Source organism: Caloenas nicobarica, chromosome 3 (assembly GCF_036013445.1).
Source record: "Caloenas nicobarica isolate bCalNic1 chromosome 3, bCalNic1.hap1, whole genome shotgun sequence".
NCBI lineage: Eukaryota > Metazoa > Chordata > Aves > Columbiformes > Columbidae > Caloenas > Caloenas nicobarica.
Window position 1 is genome coordinate 6254903 of NC_088247.1, and position 23105 is coordinate 6278007.

At 45.3% G+C, this 23105-nt stretch overlaps 1 protein-coding gene across 4 annotated transcripts in view; it reads left to right on the forward strand.

The window, feature by feature from the left end:
• RUNX2 (RUNX family transcription factor 2) overlaps positions 1-23105 on the forward strand; it is a 153082-nt gene that overhangs the window by 60313 nt on the left and 69664 nt on the right. The window contains exons 1-4 of one of the 4 annotated variants that reach the window (XM_065630709.1): positions 2940-3035; positions 3066-3239; positions 11246-11402; positions 17013-17117. In XM_065630709.1, the coding sequence (XP_065486781.1) occupies positions 2940-3035; positions 3066-3239; positions 11246-11402; positions 17013-17117 (532 nt within the window). Of the gene's footprint in view, positions 1-2939; positions 3240-11245; positions 11403-17012; positions 17118-23105 lie in introns of those variants that run through there. The other 3 variants (XM_065630710.1, XM_065630711.1, XM_065630708.1) reach the window with 3 other exon arrangements.

Sequence of the window (23105 nt, forward strand, 5' to 3'; positions counted from 1 at the left end):
AGAGCAGGAAAAGGAAAATTAAAAAAAAAAAAAAAAAAAAAAAGGAAAAAAGGGGTTAAAAAAAAATAAAAAAAGGACACGGAGCCCTGAGCCAGTGGGTCGGGGGCGTTCGTCCCCATGTCCCGTGGGACAGGCGCAGGAGCGGGGGGACAAGGGCAGAGCCGCTGTCCCCGCGGGTCCGGGTGGGTCGGGCGCTGCGCGGTGCGCGGAGCGAGAGCTCTCCCCTGTGACCGAAACTCAAATCTTTTCTTCTCCTTCTCTCCAACCCGCCGCGGACGGGCAGCGCTGAGCCCGGGGCCGCCTCTGCCCGAACGTTCCCTCTGTGCAGAGCCGGGGGGTTGCGCTCATGGCGGGGGGGGGGGGGCAGGAATTTGGGGGAAAAGGGGGGAAAAGGCAGGAGGGCGGCCGCGGGATGCGCGGGGCGCAGCGGCTGCCGGCCCGGCCGGCGGAGGGCGCGGATGATCCGCGGAGCGCGGAAACAGCGCCGGGGATGTCTCTGCACCCCACTACACCCCCCCTTCCCCCCGAGATTATATACGTGAGGCCGCCGTCACGTCGGGACAAACCCGGCTTTTCTGCTGGGTCGGAAAACCGGACTTACGGTTTGTAAAAGCGCCATAAAAAGGACAAATCTCTCCCCCCCCGCAACACAGACAGACAGACAGACAGACACACCGCCCCGAGTCACACACAGGCGGCGAGCAAGGAGCACACACGCAGCGCCGACTTTGTACAAGAAGGTGGAAGTAGCAAGTCGAAGTAAAGCCTTAGAAATTAGAGGGAGGGTTGTGATAGGTTGTTATCTGCGCTGGGAGGCGTTTACACTATTTTACTATTGGGTATGTAAATTGTTTTTAATAAGATCTGCCCTTTTTTTTTTTCTTTTTTCTTTTTCTTTTTTTTTTTTTTAAAGGGAGAAAACAAACCAGACTCCCTTTACCTTAATAGTCTGAGAGGGGTTTTATAGCTTTCATTCATTCAAGGAAATGGTTTAGGCTTTAGACTACCGGAGCCTTAGCAAAAAAACAAAAAACAAAAAACAAAAAAACCCCCAACAAACCAACCCTTTGGCACTAGATTATTCTTACTATTATTTCTTTTGCAAACAAGATTTTTCATGCTTTTTTTTTTTTTTCAAACAAGCCCAAAAGTGTTAATGGAAAAAAACCCGGAGAGAAGCGGAGATCGGAGACTGTCTCCTGCTCCCCCCCTTCCCCGTCCGCGTCCCGCTCTCCGTGGGTGAGAGCGACTTAAAGTTTCTCCTCCTGCGGGGGATGCACATTGTTTTATTTATTTTGAAGGCTGCAGAAGTCTGAGGACTGAAGCACCACGTGCTGCTGACTCTCATCAGCATAATGATCGCCTTAGCCAGAGAGTCCTGTATATATAAACCACAAAAACCTAATCATTAGAAATCCCAGCCTCCAAAAACCACATTCAGGACAAAAAAACTGCGGCGCTTTTTTTTTTTTTTTTTTTTCGGCTCCTTCATCTTCCCCAACCTCAGCTTCTTGGGACCCAGAAGAAGTTTGTTGATTTGGGTTGTTTTGTTTTTGTTTTTTAAACCCGTTTTTTTTTCAGAAAGAAAAATAACTGAAACAAACCGACATTTTAATGATTTTTTGCTGCTGTTGTTCATCAAGGGCGGAAAAAAAAAAGATTTTTGTTAGCCTGTTCAACTCAACGGACTTGGATCCAGCCGCGACTTAATTAAAAGGACCGGACTGCACCGAGGCTGCCTTTTCCCAGAATTTGCTTGGTCATATTTTAGAAATCAGCCTAAGGAGGGGTGTTTTGCGGTGGTGTTTTTTCTCCAGCTGTACTCCCCGCTTTTTTTTCCCTGGGAATCCGAAAGTTCAACTTTTCTTAAGCCCCGATCCTCTCAAAGGAACCGGCTAAAGTCTCTCTTTTAATTATTAGTCGTGTGACTTCCCTCCTCACTCCAGCAACCCCGATAACTTTTTTTTTTTTTTTTCCACGCCGAAATCGCTTCGGGAGCGCTTTTTTTTCTTTTTTTTTTTTTCTTTCTGGAGGAGCCACTTTTCCCAAGCCCCTTCCCGAGCTCCCGCTTCCTGAAGCCAAAGGCAATAAGCGGGGGAGCCCAGCGGCTCCTCTGTCCCAGCGAGACTTTTTTGTTTGCTCTTTTTCTCTTTTTTTTTTTTTTTGGTCTGGAGGAGGAAGATTTCATCGGAGGAAATGGGGACGTTCCCCTGAACACCCCCCTCTCCGCCTTTGAGAGTTAACGCTCCTCTTCTGGCAGCCGCCAACAGCAGCAGCCCAGGAAGCTTCAACCAGCAGCGAGTTTTCCTTCTCCCGAGACAACCTTTCGCAAATCCGAAAAGGAAAAGAGGACTTGCGAGGGAGGGGAAGAGAAAGAAAAAAAAAAAAAAAGGAAAGAAATTCAAGCACTTGAGAGAAGAAGAGGTGGCTAGAAGGAGGGAAAAGAGCAGAGAGACTGTGCAAGAAGGAAGGAAGGAGGGAGGAGGAGAAGCAGCAGCGTTTTGCAGCTGGGCAGAAGCCGGGACCATGCAGCTTCCAGCCGGGCTTTGCTAAGCGGGGCAGCCCCGGACCCAACAGCCAGACTCGGTCTCCTCGCTGCTCCAGGCGCCCCCAGACCGGCATCGCCCCCCGCCCCGTCCATCTTTCTTAAAAAAAACCAACAAACAAACCAAACCAAACCAAGCAAACAAAAACAGACTGAGATATTTTTTTTTGTGCGTTTAATGCGCTCCTGTGTTTTTTTGGTTTTTTCTTGATTTGCTTTTTTGGTCCTTATCCTCACCCCTCCACTTTTTCATTCACCCCTTTTTTTCGCTATATACATAATTTTTTTTTTTACAACCCCCACCCCCACTACACGCCTCCTCCAGCGATCCCCCTTACCGCTCCCCCCCCCCCAACCCCCCCGCCCCCCAATTCGCTAACTTGTGGCTGTTGTGATGCGTATTCCCGTAGATCCCAGCACCAGCCGGAGGTTCAGCCCCCCCTCCAGCAGCCTGCAGCCCGGCAAGATGAGCGAAGTCAGCCCGGTCGTAGTAGCCCAACAGCAACAGCAGCAGCAACAGCAGCAAGAAGCGGCGGCCGCCGTGCCCAGGCTGCGCCCCCACGATAACCGCACCATGGTGGAGATCATCGCTGACCACCCCGCCGAGCTGGTCCGCACCGACAGCCCCAACTTCCTCTGCTCCGTCCTGCCCTCGCACTGGCGCTGCAACAAGACCCTCCCGGTGGCATTCAAGGTGAGACACCCCCCCCTCCCTCCCTTCCCGTAGCCGCCGCTGCCCGGGGATGCCTCCCCCCCGCGCCCCGGGCTTCCTCCCCGCAGGGCCGGCTCTGCCCCCCCGGCCCGCAGGGGCTTCTCTGCCCCCCAGCCCTGCAATACCGCCTGTGGCCCCCTCCCCAGTCCTGCAATGCCGCCTGTGCTCTCCCCCTCCCGCCCCCCAAGTCCTGCAATGCTTACTGTGTCGTCCCCCCCCCCCCCAAGTCCTGCAATGCCTCATGTGTGTCACGTCCCCCCCTCGTCTTCTAATGCCTCCTGTGCCCCGTGTCCTGCAAGGGCGTATCAGCCCCCCGTCCTGCAATACCTTCTGTGCCCCCCACTCAGTCCTGCAATACCTCCTGTGCTCCCTCCCCCCCCTCCCCAAGTCCTGCAATGCCTCCTGTGTTCCCCCCCCCAAGTCCTGCAATGCCTACTGTGCCTCTCTGTCCTGAAAGGGCTTCTCTGGTCCCCAGTCCTGCAATGCTTCCTGTGCCCCCCCTCAAGTCCTGCAATGCCTCATGTGTGTCTCGTCCCCCCCCCGCCCAGTCTTTCAAAGCCTCCTGTGCCCCGTGTCCTGCAATACCTTCTGTGCCCCCCACTCAGTCCTGCAATGCCTCCTTGTGCCTTCTCCAGCCCACAGGGGCTTCTCTGCCCCCCCCGGCCTGTGATGCCGCCTGTGCCCCCCTCCACAGTCCTGCAATGCCTCCTGTGCCCCCCCTGCCCCCCAAGTCCTTCATGTGCCCCCACCCCCCCTCATCTTCCAATGCCTTCTGTGTCCTGCAAGGGCTTCTCAGCCCTCCATCCTGCAATACCTTCTGTGCCCCCTCCCCACTCCTGCAATGCCTCCTGTGTCCCCTCCCGGCCCGCAGGGGCTTCTCTGCCCCCTCCAGCCTGCAATGACTTCTGTGCCCCCTTCTCCAGTCCTGCAATCCCTCCTGTGCCCACCCCCCCCCCCAGTCCTGCAATGCCGCCTTTGCCCCCTGTGTCCTGCAAAGGTTTCTCTGCCCCCCAGTCCTGCAGTGCCTCCTGTGCCCCTCCGTCCTGCCGAGACTTCTGTGCCCCCCCCAGTCCTGTAATGCCTTCTCTGCACCCCTAGTCCTGCAATGCTTCCTGTGCCCCCCTCGATCCTCAGGGGCTTCTCTGCCCCCCCCAGCCTGCAATGACTTCTGTGCCCCCCCTCTCCAGCCCTGCAATGCGTCCTGTACTCCCCAACCCACCCTGTCTTGCAGTGACTTCTGTACCCCGTTCCCGACCTGCTGTGTCTCCTGTACCCCCATCCTGCGGTGCCTCAGTGCCGCCCCCCGTCCGGCTGTGCCTCCCCACCCCGTCCCGCACCAGCCTCTGCGCCCTCCATCCTGCGGAGCTTCCTGTGCCCCCATCTGTCCTGAGAAGCGTCCTCGCCCCCCCTCGCACTCCTGTTTCTCCTGTGCACCCCCCGCAGTGCCTCCTATACCCCCCCCCCCCCTCCTATACCACCCCCCATCCTGCAGTGGCTCCCGTGTCCCCCGTCCTGCGAAGCATCTTCTGCTCCTGCTCCGTCCCGCTGTGTCTCGTGTGCCCTCCCCCGTGCCTCCTGCGCCCCCCATAATGCCAGCTCTGCCCTCCCGCCTTGCAGTGCCTGCTGTGCCCCCCTCACCCGTGCAGCGGCTCCGTCCCCCCCCCCCCCAATATCCCCCTTGCCCGCTCCCTCCCGCCCGCACCCCATCCCGTTATCTCCATCCCCGCGGGGCAGTGCCGGCGTGTCCCCCCCCCGCAGCTCCTGGGCACCCTGTCCCCTCTCCAGCAGCATCCCCAGAGACACCCCCTCCTCCCCACAGACCCCTCTCTTGGGATTTTTTTTTTTTTTTTAATGCTTTCCCTACGTGTGGAAAGGGGAATTCACCCGTCGGCCGGAGCTCATTGTGGGGGTACAAAGTATGCGTAGGTTGTACCCCCTCACTTTGAAACCTTGTCCCTCGCCCTCGGGGGTGCCCCTGCCTCCCTCCCTGCTCCCGGGGGTAGGACTGGGGAATTTGGGGTGGGTTTGAAGCATGCTGGGGTGCGGGGATCAGGCTGTGGGTGCTGATGTGAGAGGGGGGGAACGGGAGCTTTGACCCCTTACCCCAGAGGCAACCCGGGCTGGGATGGGGCTGGGAAGGGGGGGACAGGGCTCCTTGGCCGGGGGGAGCGGATCGGGACCCTTTCACTTCTCCTGGTGGACAAGCAAGGAAGTATCTGGCCAAAAGATGCTCTCCTTGGCGGGGCTCGCACATTTACATTATAAATACCACCGCAATCTGCACCGGGGATGCTGCTTTTAGTTTTCTGTCTGCATCCCCGTGGTGTGCTAATGAGAGGAAAAGATTTTTTTAAATAATTGCATGCTTTGAAGTGAGCCCCTTTCTTCCCCTTGCAATATTTGAAAGGGTTCCTCTTGGACTTGTTGCTCCTTTGGTAGGGAGTGGGTGATGGCTCGGGGGTCCCAGGGCGCCTTCCTGAGCGGGGTGTGGGGTTGGGGCCGGGATGGGGTGGTCCTGCGATAGGCCCATTGCTCCCACAGCCGCTATATGAAAAATAAAGCACTTAGAAATCACTCAAAAGGTAGAAGAGTTTGGAAACAAGTCTCACCCAGCGCGTTTCCAGAAAGTTGCCTCGCTCTTGTGTTTCCCTATTGCTAGCCGTGTTATCATGGCCATTTATCCGGGAAAACTTAGTAGAAGCGGTTAAATGAGCTGGCGTTAAAGTGGCTGGTGGTAGAGATCAAGCTTTGCTTCAAAAATGTAATGGGGGTGCGGATTAGAGTTGACTAAAGTGCTTTTGCATGGGGGAGGCAGCCTGGGGAGCCTGGAGCTGCAGAGGAACCCTTTGCCTGGGGCTGTGCAGGTCGCCATGGTCAGACTAAGTAGAAGTGGCAGAAAAATGGGGTGTCTGCTGTTTTCGTGGCTCGGCGTAGCACTCCAAGGCTCTAGGTGTGGGTCACAGCGGTTCTGATTCACAGGGGCTGCGGGGTGAGGAGGAGGAGCTTTCAGACAATTGTGATTATAATTTAATTGAGCGTTGGATTAAGTTGGTATTATAGTTGCTCTTTATAGAAGGGACGCGAGAGCCCGTAGATTATTGTGCTCACGCTGCTGTTTTCTTTTGAAATGTCTGAGCCTTCTCCTACCTCACAGCAATTCAAAGGATGCGGTCGCAGTTCATTAGAATAAGGGAAAGATCTAAACTAAATATTAAAGTATTTAGAATATTATTACAATGAGAATGATAAAAGGATAGAAGAAGCTTTAGAGCATTTCCCAAACTTCTTCTGTTCATATCTATCAATATATATATTTATACATGTCTTATACTTGGGTCCTATAGTTGCTTGCTGACAGGGAGGTATAGATATGACCAATTTACTGACGCATCAGGAGGATGCATTGCCCCTTGCAGCCTTCCGCTCTGGGTGCATCTGTGTTTTCACACGCAGTATGCAATGCATACTTTTTCAAATCTAGAAGATATACACACCCTTATTTACTGGTGAACGAATTTGAAACTGAGCTGTAATAATTTTGACCACTTAAAAAAATTTATCTCATTCTTCAAATGTAACTTGCGTGCGGCCGTTCGGTACTTCTAGACCAAAGAAGCTGCACTTATTGTACAGTGAAACACTTGACTGTGATATAACAGAATGGGAATTGTCTCTGAAAAAGAAAAAAAAGACAGATTTGGGCTACAGAAATCTCAGCCAAACAATAACTTGAAAGTAAAATAGCTCACAGAAAACACACTTTTTGAAGTTTTATTAGCAATAAATAATATGTTGATGATAGTGTTTTGAGTGGAGTGTTAAGTGTGTCATAATTCTCTCGCAGAGATCTCTGGTTAAAAAGTACTCTGGATATAGCACTGTTTTAATTTTTTTAAAAAAGCACAACAGCTATAAATCATATGCAGGAGAGGAAGTATGTTATAAACAGTGCTGGGTTTGATTATAATTTTTTAAAATAATGTAGGTTTAGTATTAAATTTGAATTTTAAGTATTAACACACACTGGGGAGGGAGTCTGTGTTGAGTGTACTAACTAATAAGATTGTTAATGCAAACTGGTTTTGAGGGGAAGAGTATTAGACATGTACCTATTAACATAGCTCTAACTATCTAGTGATATTCCAGCATGAAATAAATAGGTGTTATGCACCTGGGCCCAAATCACATTCAGTTCTTAATAGCCAGCAGGACTTAATTTGGTCAGATTTTGGCCCTCTATTTATGTGTCTGTCTGGGGAGTTTTCACTGAAAGTCATGAAGACCCAAATTGCCACGTTAGATGTTACAAGTGGCTTCTGTACTATGCTGATAGAAGCAAAGAGCCTTAGTGGACCTAAAGGCAGGGAAAAAAAAAGGGACGTGAAGTCTAAAACCTCTCCCCAGTAGCACCGCAGTAGTTAAGGGTCTGTCAGCATTTCCACTCCAAACCCCAATTTTCGGAGTTTATAACTCAGCTGTTTTAAATAGCTTCAAGCTGAAACCTGCTGTATAAATTGTCAGCCCAGATGTATATTTCGAAAGAAAAAGTAGCGCAAATCGGTTATTCTGTTTTAAGTTACAGAACATTAAAATATTTTTAACGGTATCAGATGCTCTTTTGGCAATCTCTGGAAAAGGCATTCTCAATACGTAAGATTTTACATGCAGAGGCTGTTTGAATTCAGTGTTTTGCAAGAAAAGTTGTTGAAGTGGGAGATAGCAATGTTTGAGAGGAGCTATTTAGCGTGTACACTAGCTTTTTTTCTTCTCTCAACGAGCATTTTACTCTGCAGAAAGTCTTACTACCCGCTGTTGTATAGCAGGTTCGCTTCGCGCTCGTAACTTCCGTCTTTAGGGTGCGTGCTTTGGCCAGTTCAAATCCCACTGGACCGAAACTGGGCAAACAGGTTGCCTAACCAGACGAGAATTGTGTTATGCAAAAAATACAGAGTTATTTTCAACTTGTAAAGAATCGGTTTGGTTTTATTTTGTGGCTTCATCCGACTTGGTGTACCTTTTTGAGCTTTTGCTAAAAACTAAACAAAAGCAAAATCTACCTTTAATCACCAAAATGCGTAGGTAGTTTAATAAGGAAAATAAAGATTTTGAAATAGTTTGAAGAAGAGGTAAGGAATGTGCACTCTAGCTACTTTTTAAATCTTTATTTTTTTACGCAGTACTTACTCATTTCACAGTGCACTCACAGTCTTCTTTCTAAGAATATTTAAATAATTTCTGATTGATACACTGCATAAAATTACCAAATCAAGGTGTATGGCAACAGTCTTTCAGTATGTAAAGTTACTTTTAAAAATTCTCAGAACGATGTGTATTTCTCCAGGTTTCAAAGTTGTTTTGCAAAGCTTTTTATAATCGGTGCTGTTCTGTGTGTGTGTGTGCCATAGTCTGATATTTCATGGAGACAAAGTATGAAACTGTGAAAAGAGCAACCGTTTTACTCCTGTTGCATAGCAGGGGACCTTTCCATGTAGTAGGACTTTATCAGCCAAAGTTTTTTCACCTCTGACTTCAGCTTGTCTTTTCCTTCGGTCTTCTCCTAACGAGACGACTAGCGGTATTGCATCCTGCCGCCTCCAAAAGCCTGTGCTTTTCAGCAGTTCCGCAGTTCTCGATGAGGTGCCATCACCCCCGCGACTCCCGCGGCCGCACGTGCGGTTTTGGGCTGACGTCTGAGCTGCCGAATTAGACTGACAGCGCTGAGTGGAAAGGGTAGGGAGGAAAGCTCTGAAAAGCGACAGGGGGGACCTTTGAAGAGGTTTTGCTCCCTCCCGCCCGGGTGTCACCAGCCGTACCCGTGTTCGGGAGACGGGGTCGAGACGTGGAGGTGATGCCGCTGCCGAGCTCTGGTTACCTGGAGGGAAGGAGGTGAGCCGGGGCTGCCGTCACTTCGCTCCCTCTGCCGAGGCCCCCGGCAGGCTCACACTTCCTCCCGTGCCCTCGATTTCTTTGCATTTTGGGAGTTTATGTGATTTCTTTTGCTGTTGTTTCACGAGATATAAAAAGCAGAGGTTGCAACTCCCCTGGATGCTGATGCGCGTGGCAAGAGTGTCCAGAGTTAACGTCTTCTACCGCCAACTGGGGAGTGTTTTATAAGTTGTCTCAAGCTCCATCCTTTAGATTTCAAGCCAATCTCTGTTTATTAAGGGTTAGAGTCAGCTCTATAATCTGTTCATCAGATTATTATTTGCTATTTGATTATTATTTATTATTCCTGACACCTTGCTTTGAAGCCGTCAGACCTGGTTGCTGTTAGTGAGCTAATGGGACCTCAGATCTTATCCGCAACGGTAGTTCCTGTGTTTTTGTGTTTGGGGACGTTCATATCACTTCAAGGTAAAATCTTTGCTTGAAAGACAGAGACCTCACAGTGTTCTGTGGCAAAACCTAGGTTTCAGTTTTGGGTGGTACTACCCAGTGTTCTATGGAAAAACAGAGAAGCACCAGGGTTGATCCTTTATACAGCGTTACAGCTTTGCTCTCTTCTTTCTCTTCAATATTTCTTTTAAATAAGATGAGCTATAATTTTCAGTAATGTACTCTAATTCAAATATTTTCTGGTTTTTTATACCTTTGTCATTAGTTTTTGTTGTTTTAGAGAAACATTGTACAGTACACTGGGCCACATAATGCTCTCCCTATATATTCAGAATTCCTCATTCTTTCCACTTAATTAGTGTTACAGTGCAACCTGCAATTATTAGTTTCAGACGGGACCATTTATGGGCAAGACATTTCAAGCAGGGCTTATGACAAAATGTAATATATATTTCAGGAGAGAGAATAAATTACTCTGAATGATATAAAAAGTCATATCTGGCCATGTAAACTGGTAGAAACTGTAAGGGAAACTTTGAGACTTTGTATCTCAAGATTAGATTTTTTTCAAGTTCAAGCTCAGCCATGCAATATTTCGGATTTTTTTTTTTTTTTTTTTTAGTAAACTTATTTCCAGCATCAGTATTAGCAAACTGTACAAAAAGAAATTATTTTCCTTTTTCCCCCATATGAAGAAACATGCATATTTTCTTCCCAGTAACTTAGTATTCCTGTTTATTTTTACTTTAAAAAGTCACAGTGCTTTAACACTGTAGGTATCCCGGGTGTTTTCAAGCTAGAAGATGGTAGCTGTCTGCTCTGTGGTATTTATCTAATCAGATGTTGGAGCACTATACAACCACTGAAGCATAAAAGTGAGACTATCAGCTAGCTGAAACGTAAGAAATACTTTGATATCTTCTGTTCACCCATCCTGGAATTTGAGGGAGGCATCAGCGCTAACCACATGCGACTCTTGCGAGCGCTATGAAAATTTACATGCCCGCGAGGAAATCCAGCCTTCGTTTTATATTGTATCTGGAGAGCTGGAATTCCAGCCATAACGTGCTCCATCGCAGCGGCGTGTTGGGTGGAGAACTTCGTCTGATGATGCCCCCAGTGCCCCTCCTGGGATGGGTAGATGGGGATTTCTCTCTGGCTTGAAGTCTGAGGAGCTCTGGGGTCAGAGAGATGGGTGCAACCAGCACAGGAGCATTATAGAACCAAATGTGGGTGATAAGGTTGCTAATAGTAATTTCTACCTTTCCATTTAAATGCTCTCCCATGTATAATTTCTGGATACGAGCCGTGCCTCATGTTTTCTAGCTGCTCGCTGGTTGCTACGAACAAAGTTGGCCTTTAGGAAGCATTAAAGCATACACTCTGCGTAAGGCCATTGAACGTTTCTGAAGAAATGCAACAAAGAAGAAACTCCCTGTTAGGCTATGAGGAAGGGAGACAATACAAGATGTTTCTTTGTTTGATGTGGCACTTTGTTCTGCGTTCAGCTAATGCATGACTCCTCGCCACAGCGGGCTGGAGGAGCTGCCGCGGAGCTTTGTCACGAGCACGGCTGCCCACGAAGCCGGGACGGGGACACGCGTTTTGAACGCGTCGCTTCACGAGTTGTGGTTGTCTTCCCTTTTTCGCAGGTGGTGGCCTTAGGAGAAGTGCCTGATGGGACGGTGGTCACCGTCATGGCTGGGAATGACGAGAACTACTCTGCGGAGCTGCGAAACGCTTCTGCCGTGATGAAGAACCAGGTGGCCAGATTTAATGACCTACGATTTGTGGGCAGAAGTGGACGAGGTAGGCCCGCTGCATTTTGCGTGTTCATAACGAAGCAAAAGCGACGTCTCGATGTCAAACTTTGCAAGGAAATACCCATCAGTCTGTAAACACGTTGTTGTCGGCCTTGCATTTGGAGGGATGAGCGCATGCTTTATTTGCAAACTTCGGCATTTGTGCAAACCAAGTGAAGAGCTCCTCGAGTTTTTTCTGACTCCTCCCGTCTCTGCGCATTTTTATGAGACAGGGTTTTGAAAAATGATTCACAGAAGACCTGCTTCCCTGTTTTAATCACCCAGCAGAGGTAGAAGGAAATGGGGGTATTTGTGATCTGGGTTACGTCGAGTCAGCGAGTGTATCTCAGGCCACGGAGAATGCCCTTTAGCAGTAGAGCTGCTTCTGAAGTCGTTGTAGACGACCTATAATTAAGGGGATTTTGCATATCACATGTGCTATACGTTATGTTCTTTAAGGACTTACATCTTTAAAGGCTTTCAGCTATTGGTGGAAAGCTTTCTAGTGACTTCCCTGCCCTTTACAATCAAACTGCATATGACCTGCAAAAATAAGCTGTACTTTTCTTTTTAGTAAACTGGTTGACTTTTTATGAATTGCTGGTAAGCTTGGGCTTGAACTAAATATAACCCTTACTTTAAATGACAGGGTAACTTTCAATTTTTTTTTTTTTTGAAGATGTAGAGTGCTGTCATTGTCTTCCATCTGTTTAGGAGCTTTCCTATAATCTGGAAACTGCACTGCACTCGTAGAAAGCCTCTGTAATCATCGCAAGTTTGCAAGAATTCCTCTTTAAAAGTCTTGTAGCTGCTTTCAAATTTAAGCTAATGATCGAAAAGATAGATTGAAGGAAGCTGGCGCTTCAGTTTTCGCTGCTGGTATCTTCCAAGGGATTCATTGTATCAGTCAGTGCTTCGACCTGCATCTTTTTCCTTTCTGTATTTGGAGTAATTATTCATTTCTTAATCTAGCCCTGCATGGGACAAAACAAAGCAATAGAAGCTGAAAAACTGTGTTGAGACATTAGCAATAAAGCTAATTTTACAGTATTATTCTTTAAAAAGCAGTTATAATTCATCTTAAGGAAGGTAAGAGTATTTGTCCAAAAAAAAAAATTAAACATATGACAGAGGCCTAGATAGTCTAAATCAGTCGACACACTTTTACAAGTGCTTTGTGAAAGTGATTCCATAAGCGTGGCTTACAGTGGCTATTTTTTATCTTAGTGACCTGACCAACGATTCTCTTTATCATTTTACAACTTGAAAAGTATCAATAATAAAGAGTAACTTGAAATACAGAAAAACTATTGCAAAAGTAATGCAATATGGAGTTCATTGCCCTTTTGGATAAGGTGTTACCTTTCTCTTCCATTTGTCTTGCTTTCTTTAAAAAAGACAGTCTGCTTTGTTATTCTGCTGATGGATTAGGTTTGAAAGTTCTCTGGCTCCATCACTACTGCAGTCTTACAGTAAAAGTTCAGTAGCGTATTAGCCTTTCAGTAGTGCTGAAAAAGAACTGAAATGTGATGTACTGCTTCTGATCTGTGAATTTCATTTGTAACCTATGATATATACTTTTTATTAAAGCGTTGGAAATGAAATAGAGGGCCTTAAACCTCAGTAGATACGGCTACAGACACATACAAACACGAATCTCCTAAAATTTGGTTCCAGTAGTTTAATTTATGTTTGTGTCTCGCAGACTCGGAATAGACTTTTTCTCTGATCAATCGGAGTAGAATCTATGGAAAAGCGATAGTGTACTTTTCAAACCCTCGACATATTTATTTAAGAGACTTCAAAGAAAAACAAAGGGTGTGCACTGTTTTACTATATTGGCTTTCTGAGTTTTGGCTAGTTTCCCAAATAGCAATTTTTATATTTAAAAAAAAAAAAAAAAGGGAAGAAAAAAGACAGACTTAACTGCTTGCAGACTTTTCACGCATGGAAGATGAAGAAAGCTTCTTTTGATGAAGTGTAATTATGTCCAAACAGAGCTGACCCCCTCCCCCTATATTTCTTATGATCTTAACGGAAGAAAGTAGGGTTTTTCCTTTGAAGCAGCCGGGACTCGGTGGAGGATCTGAAATGCTGCATTCTGCTGCCAGAGGCAGGATGGAGAAATTGGTCCAGACTTGTCTCCCAGACTTAGAACAGAGAGGAGAGAGAGAGAGGGAGAGAAGGAGTTATCATTAATGATAGATTTTTAGAACTCTGCTCAAAATAGCAGGGAAAGAAAGCAGTAGTTGCAAACAGAAGTGAGAAAGCTCCCTACGTATACAAATATCGGTAGGTACAGGTCTTGAAGCAGAACAGGAAAAATAAAGTAATAAAGAAATCATTTTTCGGTGGCGAGAAACTAATCCACACCTGTTCATGACTTTAGATTTACATCTTTCTAAACAGCTCGCTCTTTGATCTCTGTATCTCTAAATTTGATTGTGAAGTCTGAATCATCAACTTGCCACTTCACCTCCTCTCCCACGTTTTTTCTTGCTTCCCATGGCTCAATGGAGAAACTTGATTTTTATACATATTCATGTTGCTGACAGAAGCTTCACGTTTTTGTTTGCATAATTTCTCTTAAGCACCTTTTCTGGATTCATCAGAATAAGTAACCAGGATGCTTTATGTGAATGCAGAAGTTGTTTGTGTGTGGTTTCGAGGCGGTAGCTCACTTTTACAAGCCCCGATCCACAGCGCAGAGAAGAAAGAGCTCCTGTCTTCAATAAGCAAAGGATCATAACCTTAATTTTGTTGTGTCCTGATACTTTAATCGCATTAGCATCTAACTGAAAAAATATGCAACACGCACAAGCTGCCGAGTCTCCTTTCAAGCGAATTTCTGGGGTTTTCCTTGTGCTTCAGCATATGTCCATCTCATCCTATGTCAGCTCACATGTGTGAATAACAAAGAATGCACAGTTTAGACACACCAAAGCAATAGTGCCAGATGACTGCTTGGCTGGGGAATTTAATAAAAGAGAATGATAATTAGTCTTTAGCCTCTAAAAGTGGGTAGTTGAAATGACTAAGGGCAATAAAGAAAGGTGATAAAAAGTGCATTAAAGGATTTCGTAGCTGAGGAGGGATATCTGTGAAATATCTGCGGAAGGCATAAGCATCACTGAAATAGGGGGCCTTAAAAATTTATTTTGTTCTTAATTCTGCAATATGTAAATCATCTCTTGAAAGCTCTGGAACCTGAGGGCCCCGCGATGAAGTGATGTGGTGTTCGCTGAGCGCCGCGGGGCTTCATCGATGTTACTGCATTAATGCTTCAGTTTGGTAGAGTCCCAGTTAGGGAACAAAACCAGTTTCCCTTTCAGATTAGCTGCTTACCTGTTCATCTTAGGCTGGTTGAGGTGATAATTTCAAAGTGCTCAAAGGCGAGGTCGAAACGTATCTCTAGGTACTGAGTGCATTTTTATTGTACGCTGTTGAGATATACTTAGTGCACAAAATCTCGCAGACTTGATTTTACAGGGTCTTACACACAGTATATTTTGTTGGGTTATTTTTCAGTTGTGATAGACTTGTGTACTGATTTGGCATGTAAATAGAATGGTAGCGCTGGAAAGCCAAATTCTTCATTGAAAGGTACATGGGAAATCCCTCTAGTATCTTTGTTACCAATAATCTACCCATTTCATGTGTGCATCTGTGGCCTGAATGGCGTCATCACACAGTTTCATAGCCAGAACTTTTTGACGTGATAGGCTGGCACTGAAGGAGGCCTTAAACCTGCCCCAGGTGAATTTATATGGATCCAAGCAATAGCCTGAATTCCTACTTGGAGAGGGATAAAAGGCACGGGCATTTTCAGCCCTAAACAAGCAGGTGTGGAGGCACCACGTGCTTCATCAGGGCTGTCGCTGTGTGTCTGACGGTCACCTACGCACACGCTGATGCTGGCAGGACACACAATTTACCTCTGGGGATGGTGTATGGGCAGGACCGGACAGAGACTGGACGTCCTACATGCACCTGACTCCTCCTGCGATGATCATTATTGAAAGACCTGTGAAATAATCAGTTTTTCCAGGGAAAACCACCTTCATCCGTGCATGGTCACCGAGGCAGAATTCAGCCTCCTGAGATTTTGGCACCTTTGCCAGGGGCCTGACGTCCCCTCCAACCTGCATCTCTCAGAGAGGTGGGCACAGCTGGAGCGCAGCGACACCTGGAAAACCATTTTACTCTAAATGACAGTTATAGTTCCTTAAAAAAAAAGTCCCTGTCACATTCTAGTTAGTGAAAAATATAGCCTAGACAGTTTGAAGTTGCACTCCTGATAATAAATGATGCGTGTCTCAGGCAGGTTTGGGGGATATATGACTTGGAGCAGAAAGAAAGTCCTATTACTAGATTTGACAGCCAAAGCTCTGTTCTATATTATGCCTTATATATAAGCTGTTCTATATTAAGCTCAAAAAAAAAAAACTGCATTAAGTTTGCACTGTTACATATCGTTTAAGATTTGCGTCTTGATTGAAAGCCTTCAGAGTTCAGCAAGAGGAAAAGCCCCAGCAACAAAAATGCACGTATACACACAGGGAGGGGAAGGGAAAGGGAAAAAAAAAAAAGAGAGTTTTAAGCGTCTGGTAAAGCAGCAGCTTGAATGAGCACGAAGGCCGAAGATTGCTGACTGTTTTATTGAGTCACTGTTGTACGCCCACCTTTTCCTGTCTTGAAACAGTTTTCAGTTTTGACTATCTGACGTGACTAACCGTTGCATATCTAACAGATTACAACTGTCAGTGAGTCTCCCGAACGGGGGCCAGCGCCTTGTGAGAATGTGCGCTCAGACGCAGGCAGCTCCCTTTCTTTCTTTCTTTTTTTTTTTTTTTTCTTTTTTTTAACGTTTTTCATTCAGCGAAGGGCTCCAGATGATCTTGCGCAATCTCCGCGTGAACTCGAACTTTGAAAAAAATAAAAATGAAAAAAAAAAAAAAAAGATGCAGACTTACGATAGCAACGTACGTGCGCAAAGCGGTTTCTCACCCTCACAGGAAAGTTGGGGGTTTTCTTAGTGTTTCATAGATGGAATATATGTAGGGAAGAAAATCTGTTGCAGTAATAATGATATCATCATATTACCCCTGGCATACGAAGGACAGGAGACACTGATTCCCCATTAAAGTGACTCCCAGAAGGGAAATATATTCTTTCCTCATCTTATTGTAGTCAAGTCAAACAAATGAAATGATAAAACTGTGTGAAGTAAATAACATGTGGCCACATTCTGCTCTCTGTCACACAGCTGCAAAACTGGAGTAAATTTTTAAATTATCTGACTTGCTTTGGATTTACACCACTTTCAATACAGCAAAGAATTTGGCTTGTCCTCAGCAGTGAATCACTTTTGTTCTGTCATTGTATGATGACCCATTATTAAATAAGGAACATTTAGATTGTCAACACATGGACATATTCTTGACATAGAGTAAAACTGAAGGGGAGGAAAACTCCTATGGTCAGTTATGTTTTTAATTTTCACGATTGTGGTAACGACAGGGAATAATTTTAAACGTCTCTGATTCTTTACTGAACATGCGTGTGACTGTTTTCATGTTGTAATCACTCATTCCTTGTTGTTTTTTTCGCTTTGTAGGGAAGAGCTTTACTTTGACAATAACTGTCCTGACAAATCCCCCCCAAGTCGCTACATACCACAGAGCTATAAAGGTTACAGTGGATGGGCCAAGGGAGCCAAGAAGTGAGTATTATATTCTTATTTTTGCACTTACGTCTGCTTAATTTTGTTTAACAGAGACCCATAAATGAAATATATATCTTTGTCAAGCATTGGTTCTCGCTCAGCAGAATATGTAAGCGCATGCTTAAGTTGGAGTCTATTGGACCACACACATACTTGCATTAAACACACACTTAAGTGCTTGGCTGAATTTGGGCAATCAAGAACCTGATTCTTGTTCACATCACGGTCTTGTTCATTATCTGTCAGTGTAAATGAGAACTAAACCCACTATATTTATATATAATCTGATTTAGGCCTAATAGATACAATCCTGCAACATGCCGACTTCCTTAAACTCCTGTAAGTTTCCAGCTAAAGACTTTTAGAACAAAATAGGAGGCTGATCTTTCAGGATCAGTCTTAGCGCAGAGAGAAAATATATAATAGAGTGCCTCTTTGTTTGCCCTTAAATTCTTTTGCCATCAGATAATTAATGCACCTGGTTAATCTCATCATACCTGAAATTGGTTTTCAGCTATGGACTTATCATAGACCCCTGAGGGCCAAAGAAAGATAAAAAACCCAGTATATCAACAGCATGGTCTTTTTTTCTTATTCGTGCACAGAACATATGTTTTATTTAAACATAGTCCAGCAGATTTTCACTCAGCGTGTCTACCTTATAGCGATGCACCTTCCTAACTCGCTAAGGATATATTTGCAGTGATCACTGGCTATATTTTTATGAGAATTTTGTCTTGTCATGTTCTAGCAGTTTTATGGGTAGCACTTATTTTTAGATACAGCCGAGCCTGGTTAATCCACCAGGATTTATACGGCTGTCTCTCTGTCTAGTACATTTAGCCAGTAACCAGTCTCACTTTGTACGGGTATCACTGATGAGCCAGTTCTGGAGTTTTTTCTTAATCTAACTAGAACAACCCTTTTAAAATTGATTGGATTAACCAGATATAGCTGTATTTAAATTACATTTAGAGATTAAGAATCATTTGATGGATAACCACATTAAAAAAAATCTCTACAATGGAAGCATCTCAAATAATTACTTTGCCTTTGATCTGCACATACAAATGAGACCTTTAAGGAGCTTTTGTGGAGTTTTGTTTAAAATACCACAAAGACAGATGAAGAAGAAAGACGTAGAAATTTCACGCAGTAAAGTATTTCTCGTGCTAATACACGCTGCAGCGTCACCTCCTTTTACGCTGAGAGATGGGAACTGAAATCCCTTCTGGAAGAACTGTCCAGGCTGTAGAGTTTCACCTTCAATAACAGATAGGAAAAAAGCAAGTAGCTACGGGTAAATTTAATTCCAGAGATGCTTGAATTGCTACCTGCTCACAGCTGAGGTGTCCATCTGTCACAGCAAGGGGATTTTTGTTCTGTCTTCTCTCCCGAGCTGAACCATTTCCAATTTTTAATTTTCACCTGCAGCTCAGGCTCCGTGTAGCTTACTCGGAGATGCTGGGAAAACTGCTTTCATGGAGGAAAAACCAGGGAATAAGTTATATATCGTTTAGCCATTCCCATTTGGTGGCTGCTTCCACAAAAGTGGAAATCTTCCATTAGAGGACACGACTGCTGTGAAAGAGCAGAGCGGTTTGAAAATGATGTGGAGAACAGCGTGGGCTGCTTTGTGTGGCGTGGAAAGGGAACCTGCTTGCCTTGGGACTAACCATTTTGTTGGTCAGTGCATTAAGAGTGAGGCTGTGTTCACATAACTTAAGATTTTCAAGTTCTGCTGGACTTTCTTAGTTTAGAGCTGTAAGGCAGTCGTCTTTGATACCTATCTGCTATTCTCATTGAATAGCTGAACCTAGGAATGCTCTGTGTTTCTTAATTTTATTTTTTAAATTTTTTTTTTAGTCAAATTTGAGCTTGTATGTCTGCTCGGATTTCAGTATTTTGGCTAAATACTTCCTGAAGCTCTGCTCTGGGGCCAGTTTGGTTCTGCAAGGTCTGTTATTGCAGTCTGATGCTTTCAAGGCTATGGTGTAAAAGGCGTTCAGACAAGGTTCTTAGGGACATGGTTTAGTGCCAGAGTTAGGTTAGGTTATGGTTGGACTCGATGATCCTGAGGGTCTCTTCCAACTGAAATGACTCTATGATTCTGTGTTACATCCAGAATGACTTATTAAATTCGAATTTTCAGGGAAAGTGTCGCTCTGGAAGAGATACTGTGGGAGTTTCAAGAAGTACTGTGGGAATTTCACTGCTTCCCTCTAAGAGCCCCTGCACTCATGTAGATTTATTACTGTTTGGTAGTAATCGCTCAAGAAGTGTATCTGGCATTTATGTTGCAAAAGGAAAATTAGGTGGTTGGGGGCAATAAGGAATTCAAGTTAACAAGCGTCTCTGATAGCAAATGTGTTTTTCTTAACAAATTATGTATCGGCAAATAGTGCCCCTCTCTGCCAGGATCTGTATTTCACTTCGACATCTCAGGCACGTTATCCTAGTTTTCCTCTCTCTGGCAGCTCAACCAGAGCTGTCACATCACAAACAACTTTTTTCTTAATATACACATCTGGCATTGGCAGTTGGACCAACTTCATAAGAGCACATGATCATCATTCATTACAAGATTAAAAAGTACCCCATGGCATCATTGATGTTTTTTAACTTTGATCTTTTGCAGTTGTGATTCATCTCAGTTATAAAACTTCCCTTTAAAGGAACACAACCGATGACTTATTAGAACCTTCATTCTAAGTAGCGTAAACATAAAATTATGCACATCTTTACAAAATGTCATTGACTTTGTTGCCAGCTTATCATTTTAAGACATGACATCATGCTTCAGATCGTGAATTTGTAAGGCTTGTTTTTAGGCAAGGCACTCTGACCTTCTGCTGGCAAGTCGACTCGAGCGAGCGAACGCTGCCTCCCTTCCAGCAGCACCAATACCCGTGACAGATATCAGGAACATTTAGAGCCCGATTTCAAGAGTGCTGAGTAGTCGTGGCACGCGGTGAGTCCAGTTGGTGTTTCGGATGCTCAGCACTTCAGAAAGTCAGGTTCTTAAATGTAAGCGGCATTTAGTCGTATGAAACGTCTGCTTGTAGAAGCTTGCTGCCTTGCCTCTCTGTTATTATTTTAAAATATTTTAATAGAGACGGTAATGTCAGGTTGCTCTGTTAGGAAAGCCTGCCTATTTCTACATGAGAAAAGGTCTTTTTCCTTGCTAAAGATTTCTTTTTAATTATCTATTTCAGTCTGTCTAGATTACCATCCAGGGACATCTGCTGTGTTGCACAGTCTTCGTGCTGGATTCACACAGCACGTTGCACTCTGAGTGAAGGAGTCAAGAGACAGGGCTGTATAAGATCTTTGGGAATCATTGGGAAATCCTGCAAATATTTTTTTCTCCTCATATCCAGTGTAAAACCTCTGCCTTATGCACATCTTAGCCAGCAGAGCTGCCTTTCGGCTGGGAGGGCTGGAAGGAGTTTTCCAGAGAAATAAGTTGTCATGAGGTCGTAACTGACTGACAGATAACAAGATACCACTGTAAAAGAATTGAAAGAACAAGAAAAGCCAGAATACCCCCCTGCCCCCCCCCCCAAACATTTACCTAAGCCCGTCTTTAATGCTTTTGCCTTATCTCCTTACAAACACAGAATTAGTGATTTGCCCTTCCATATTGGTACTTTTGAAGAGGAGATATGTCCTCCTTTCTGGCTACTTTTGGTAGAAACTCAGGAGGGAAATCTTGAGGAAACAGTAAAAAGAAATCTATATATTTTTGTATTTTGCCTGGCTTCCGAAAACTTTAGTTCGTCTCTAAGTAAAGGTAGTCTCCAAAGTCACCGACCAGAAGTTTCTTTATCAGCTTGAATGGAAAAGTGGTTCTGAGCTTTGGATTGAAGCAATTCGGTAGGAGAAAACTACCGTGTTCCATGCAGCTCCCGAATATTTCTCTGCTTGCAAGGTGCACACGTGATGCAAGGTATGAGCAAACATCGCCTTTTTGTCTGTGCACACTGCAGAAGCCAGCGAGGGGTTCTGCTCAGCCTCCGTATTAACCATTTGGCCGGCCCGGCTTCTAAAATGCAGATAAAGCGACAGAGATTTTTGAGATTCCTCGGCTTAAAACCATAACAGGTTTTAGGAAGTTCTCCCTCTTTTCTTTCAAAGACGGAGGGTGGAGGGCTAAGTCTGGAGCTGGCGGAATGTGCTTCGGAGTAGAACAGCTTTAAATCTTTCAGGTTGTTTTTTTTTTAATTTTTTTTTCTTTCTTTCTTTCTTTCTTTCTTTTTTTTTTTTTTATTTTGTTGAGTGCCTGTCAGGAGCTGGGCTGGTGGCCAAGCAGGAAATGACACATCGAGAGGCATTTGTGTTGTGCAACATTTTGTGGAACTGATGCAAGGATACATTGTCTGTTTACGCATTCCTCTGCTAACAGCCTGCATGGCAGTAATTTTATTCAGGGACACATGGCATGCTGCAGCAAGGAGCTAGATCCTTAACATCTCTTTATGCAGAATTATCACAGCAGTTAAAACACGCTGTGTGTCCCCCGTTTAGAATATTCTCTGGCTTGCCTTCAAAAACCACTCTACCAGCCCCCCTTCATTCCCAAGAATATATTGATTTGACCGTGGGTTGTTGGTTTTTTGCGCCGTGGTAAATTGGGGCAGTGCAGAGAGAGAGAGAGTTTGCAGAAGAGGAGGCAATTTTACAGGCAGGTCTTACTTTGTGTGCGTTCTTCACGCTGTAAATGTAACGTCGCAGTTTTTTCGAGCGATGCGTTGCGGGCGCCGAACACGGAAGTTTGCATCTGCGCGCTTTGGCACAGCAAGGAGGTTTTTAATTAAAAGTCAATGCGAAATACCCTGAGATATGATGAACAAGTCCTGGGTTTTCATCCAAACCGAAGTCAGAAAAATCTGTGACTTGCACTGGTGCCTTTCAGAGTGGCGAATTTCTACTGAGATGGGTTGTTCTGGATCTCTCCCAGCATCAGCAGGAGCAGAGGACGGCAGAGTGGGCGGGCTGGCGGTTTGCAAGTTGCTCTAAATGACTTAGTAAAGCTTAACGTTTGCGTTATAATGCCCCTTTGTAAGAAACGAGGCAAAACGTGATTATACAGCCAAAGAAATGTTCAGCGTGGCTATGCTGTGGGGTTTAGGTTCTTTCCTGTCTGTCATTGGCATATTTGAGCATGACCACAGTCCACTTACAGGCTGGGACCTGATCTCCTGTGCTCCGGTCCCTGGTGAGGCGTTGTGGTGTTTCTGATTTCAGTGCTACAACGCCAGGTCCTATTTGCAGTGTCAAATGCAAGACTTCATCATTTCACTCACTATCGTTTGCTGCTGGTTTATTTTTTGCAAATGCGTAATTTCGCAAAACCCTACGAGTTGGGGGCTGGAACTCCTGAGCGTTCCCGGAGGCTGTAAGAAGGTGGTGGGATGATTCAGGTGTTCCTCATCAAAGGTGACAGACATTATATGTGCCAGTGGTTTAGGTTTACGTTTGAGATAGGTGTGTAACCCACAGAGCTGGGCTTCTTACGGTTACCACGATGCACGTCTCTGGAACAAGGTGCCCAGGAGCCTGGTGCGGGTGGGAGCTGCATCCTAAGGACCAGTTCGGTTCCTGTTTTTTCCACTGAGGTTGGATTGGGGCTGGTGCATAAAACCTCATCGTCTGAGGAACAGACTGTGAGAGTAAAAATAATTTATTTCGAGGTAATCATAACTTTTATCTGCTGGTGCAGTGCGTAGCGTAAGATGAAAGCGAAACCTACTTAGTTCACTCCTGGCTTGAGTTCCTATGCTGCAGTTCTGAAACCTCAGGGATCTACGTGACACCGGCTGACCCTCTCTGTAGGAGGATATCGTTGCCCAGGGAGGTGGCAGAGTGACCATGTATTCACTGTTACAGTGTGAGAGAAGAGGTCTTTAGAAGATTATATCAGACAAACAGGCAAGTCTGAGCATAAACCCATTCCCTAAGATATCCTCACCAATGGTAATGCAG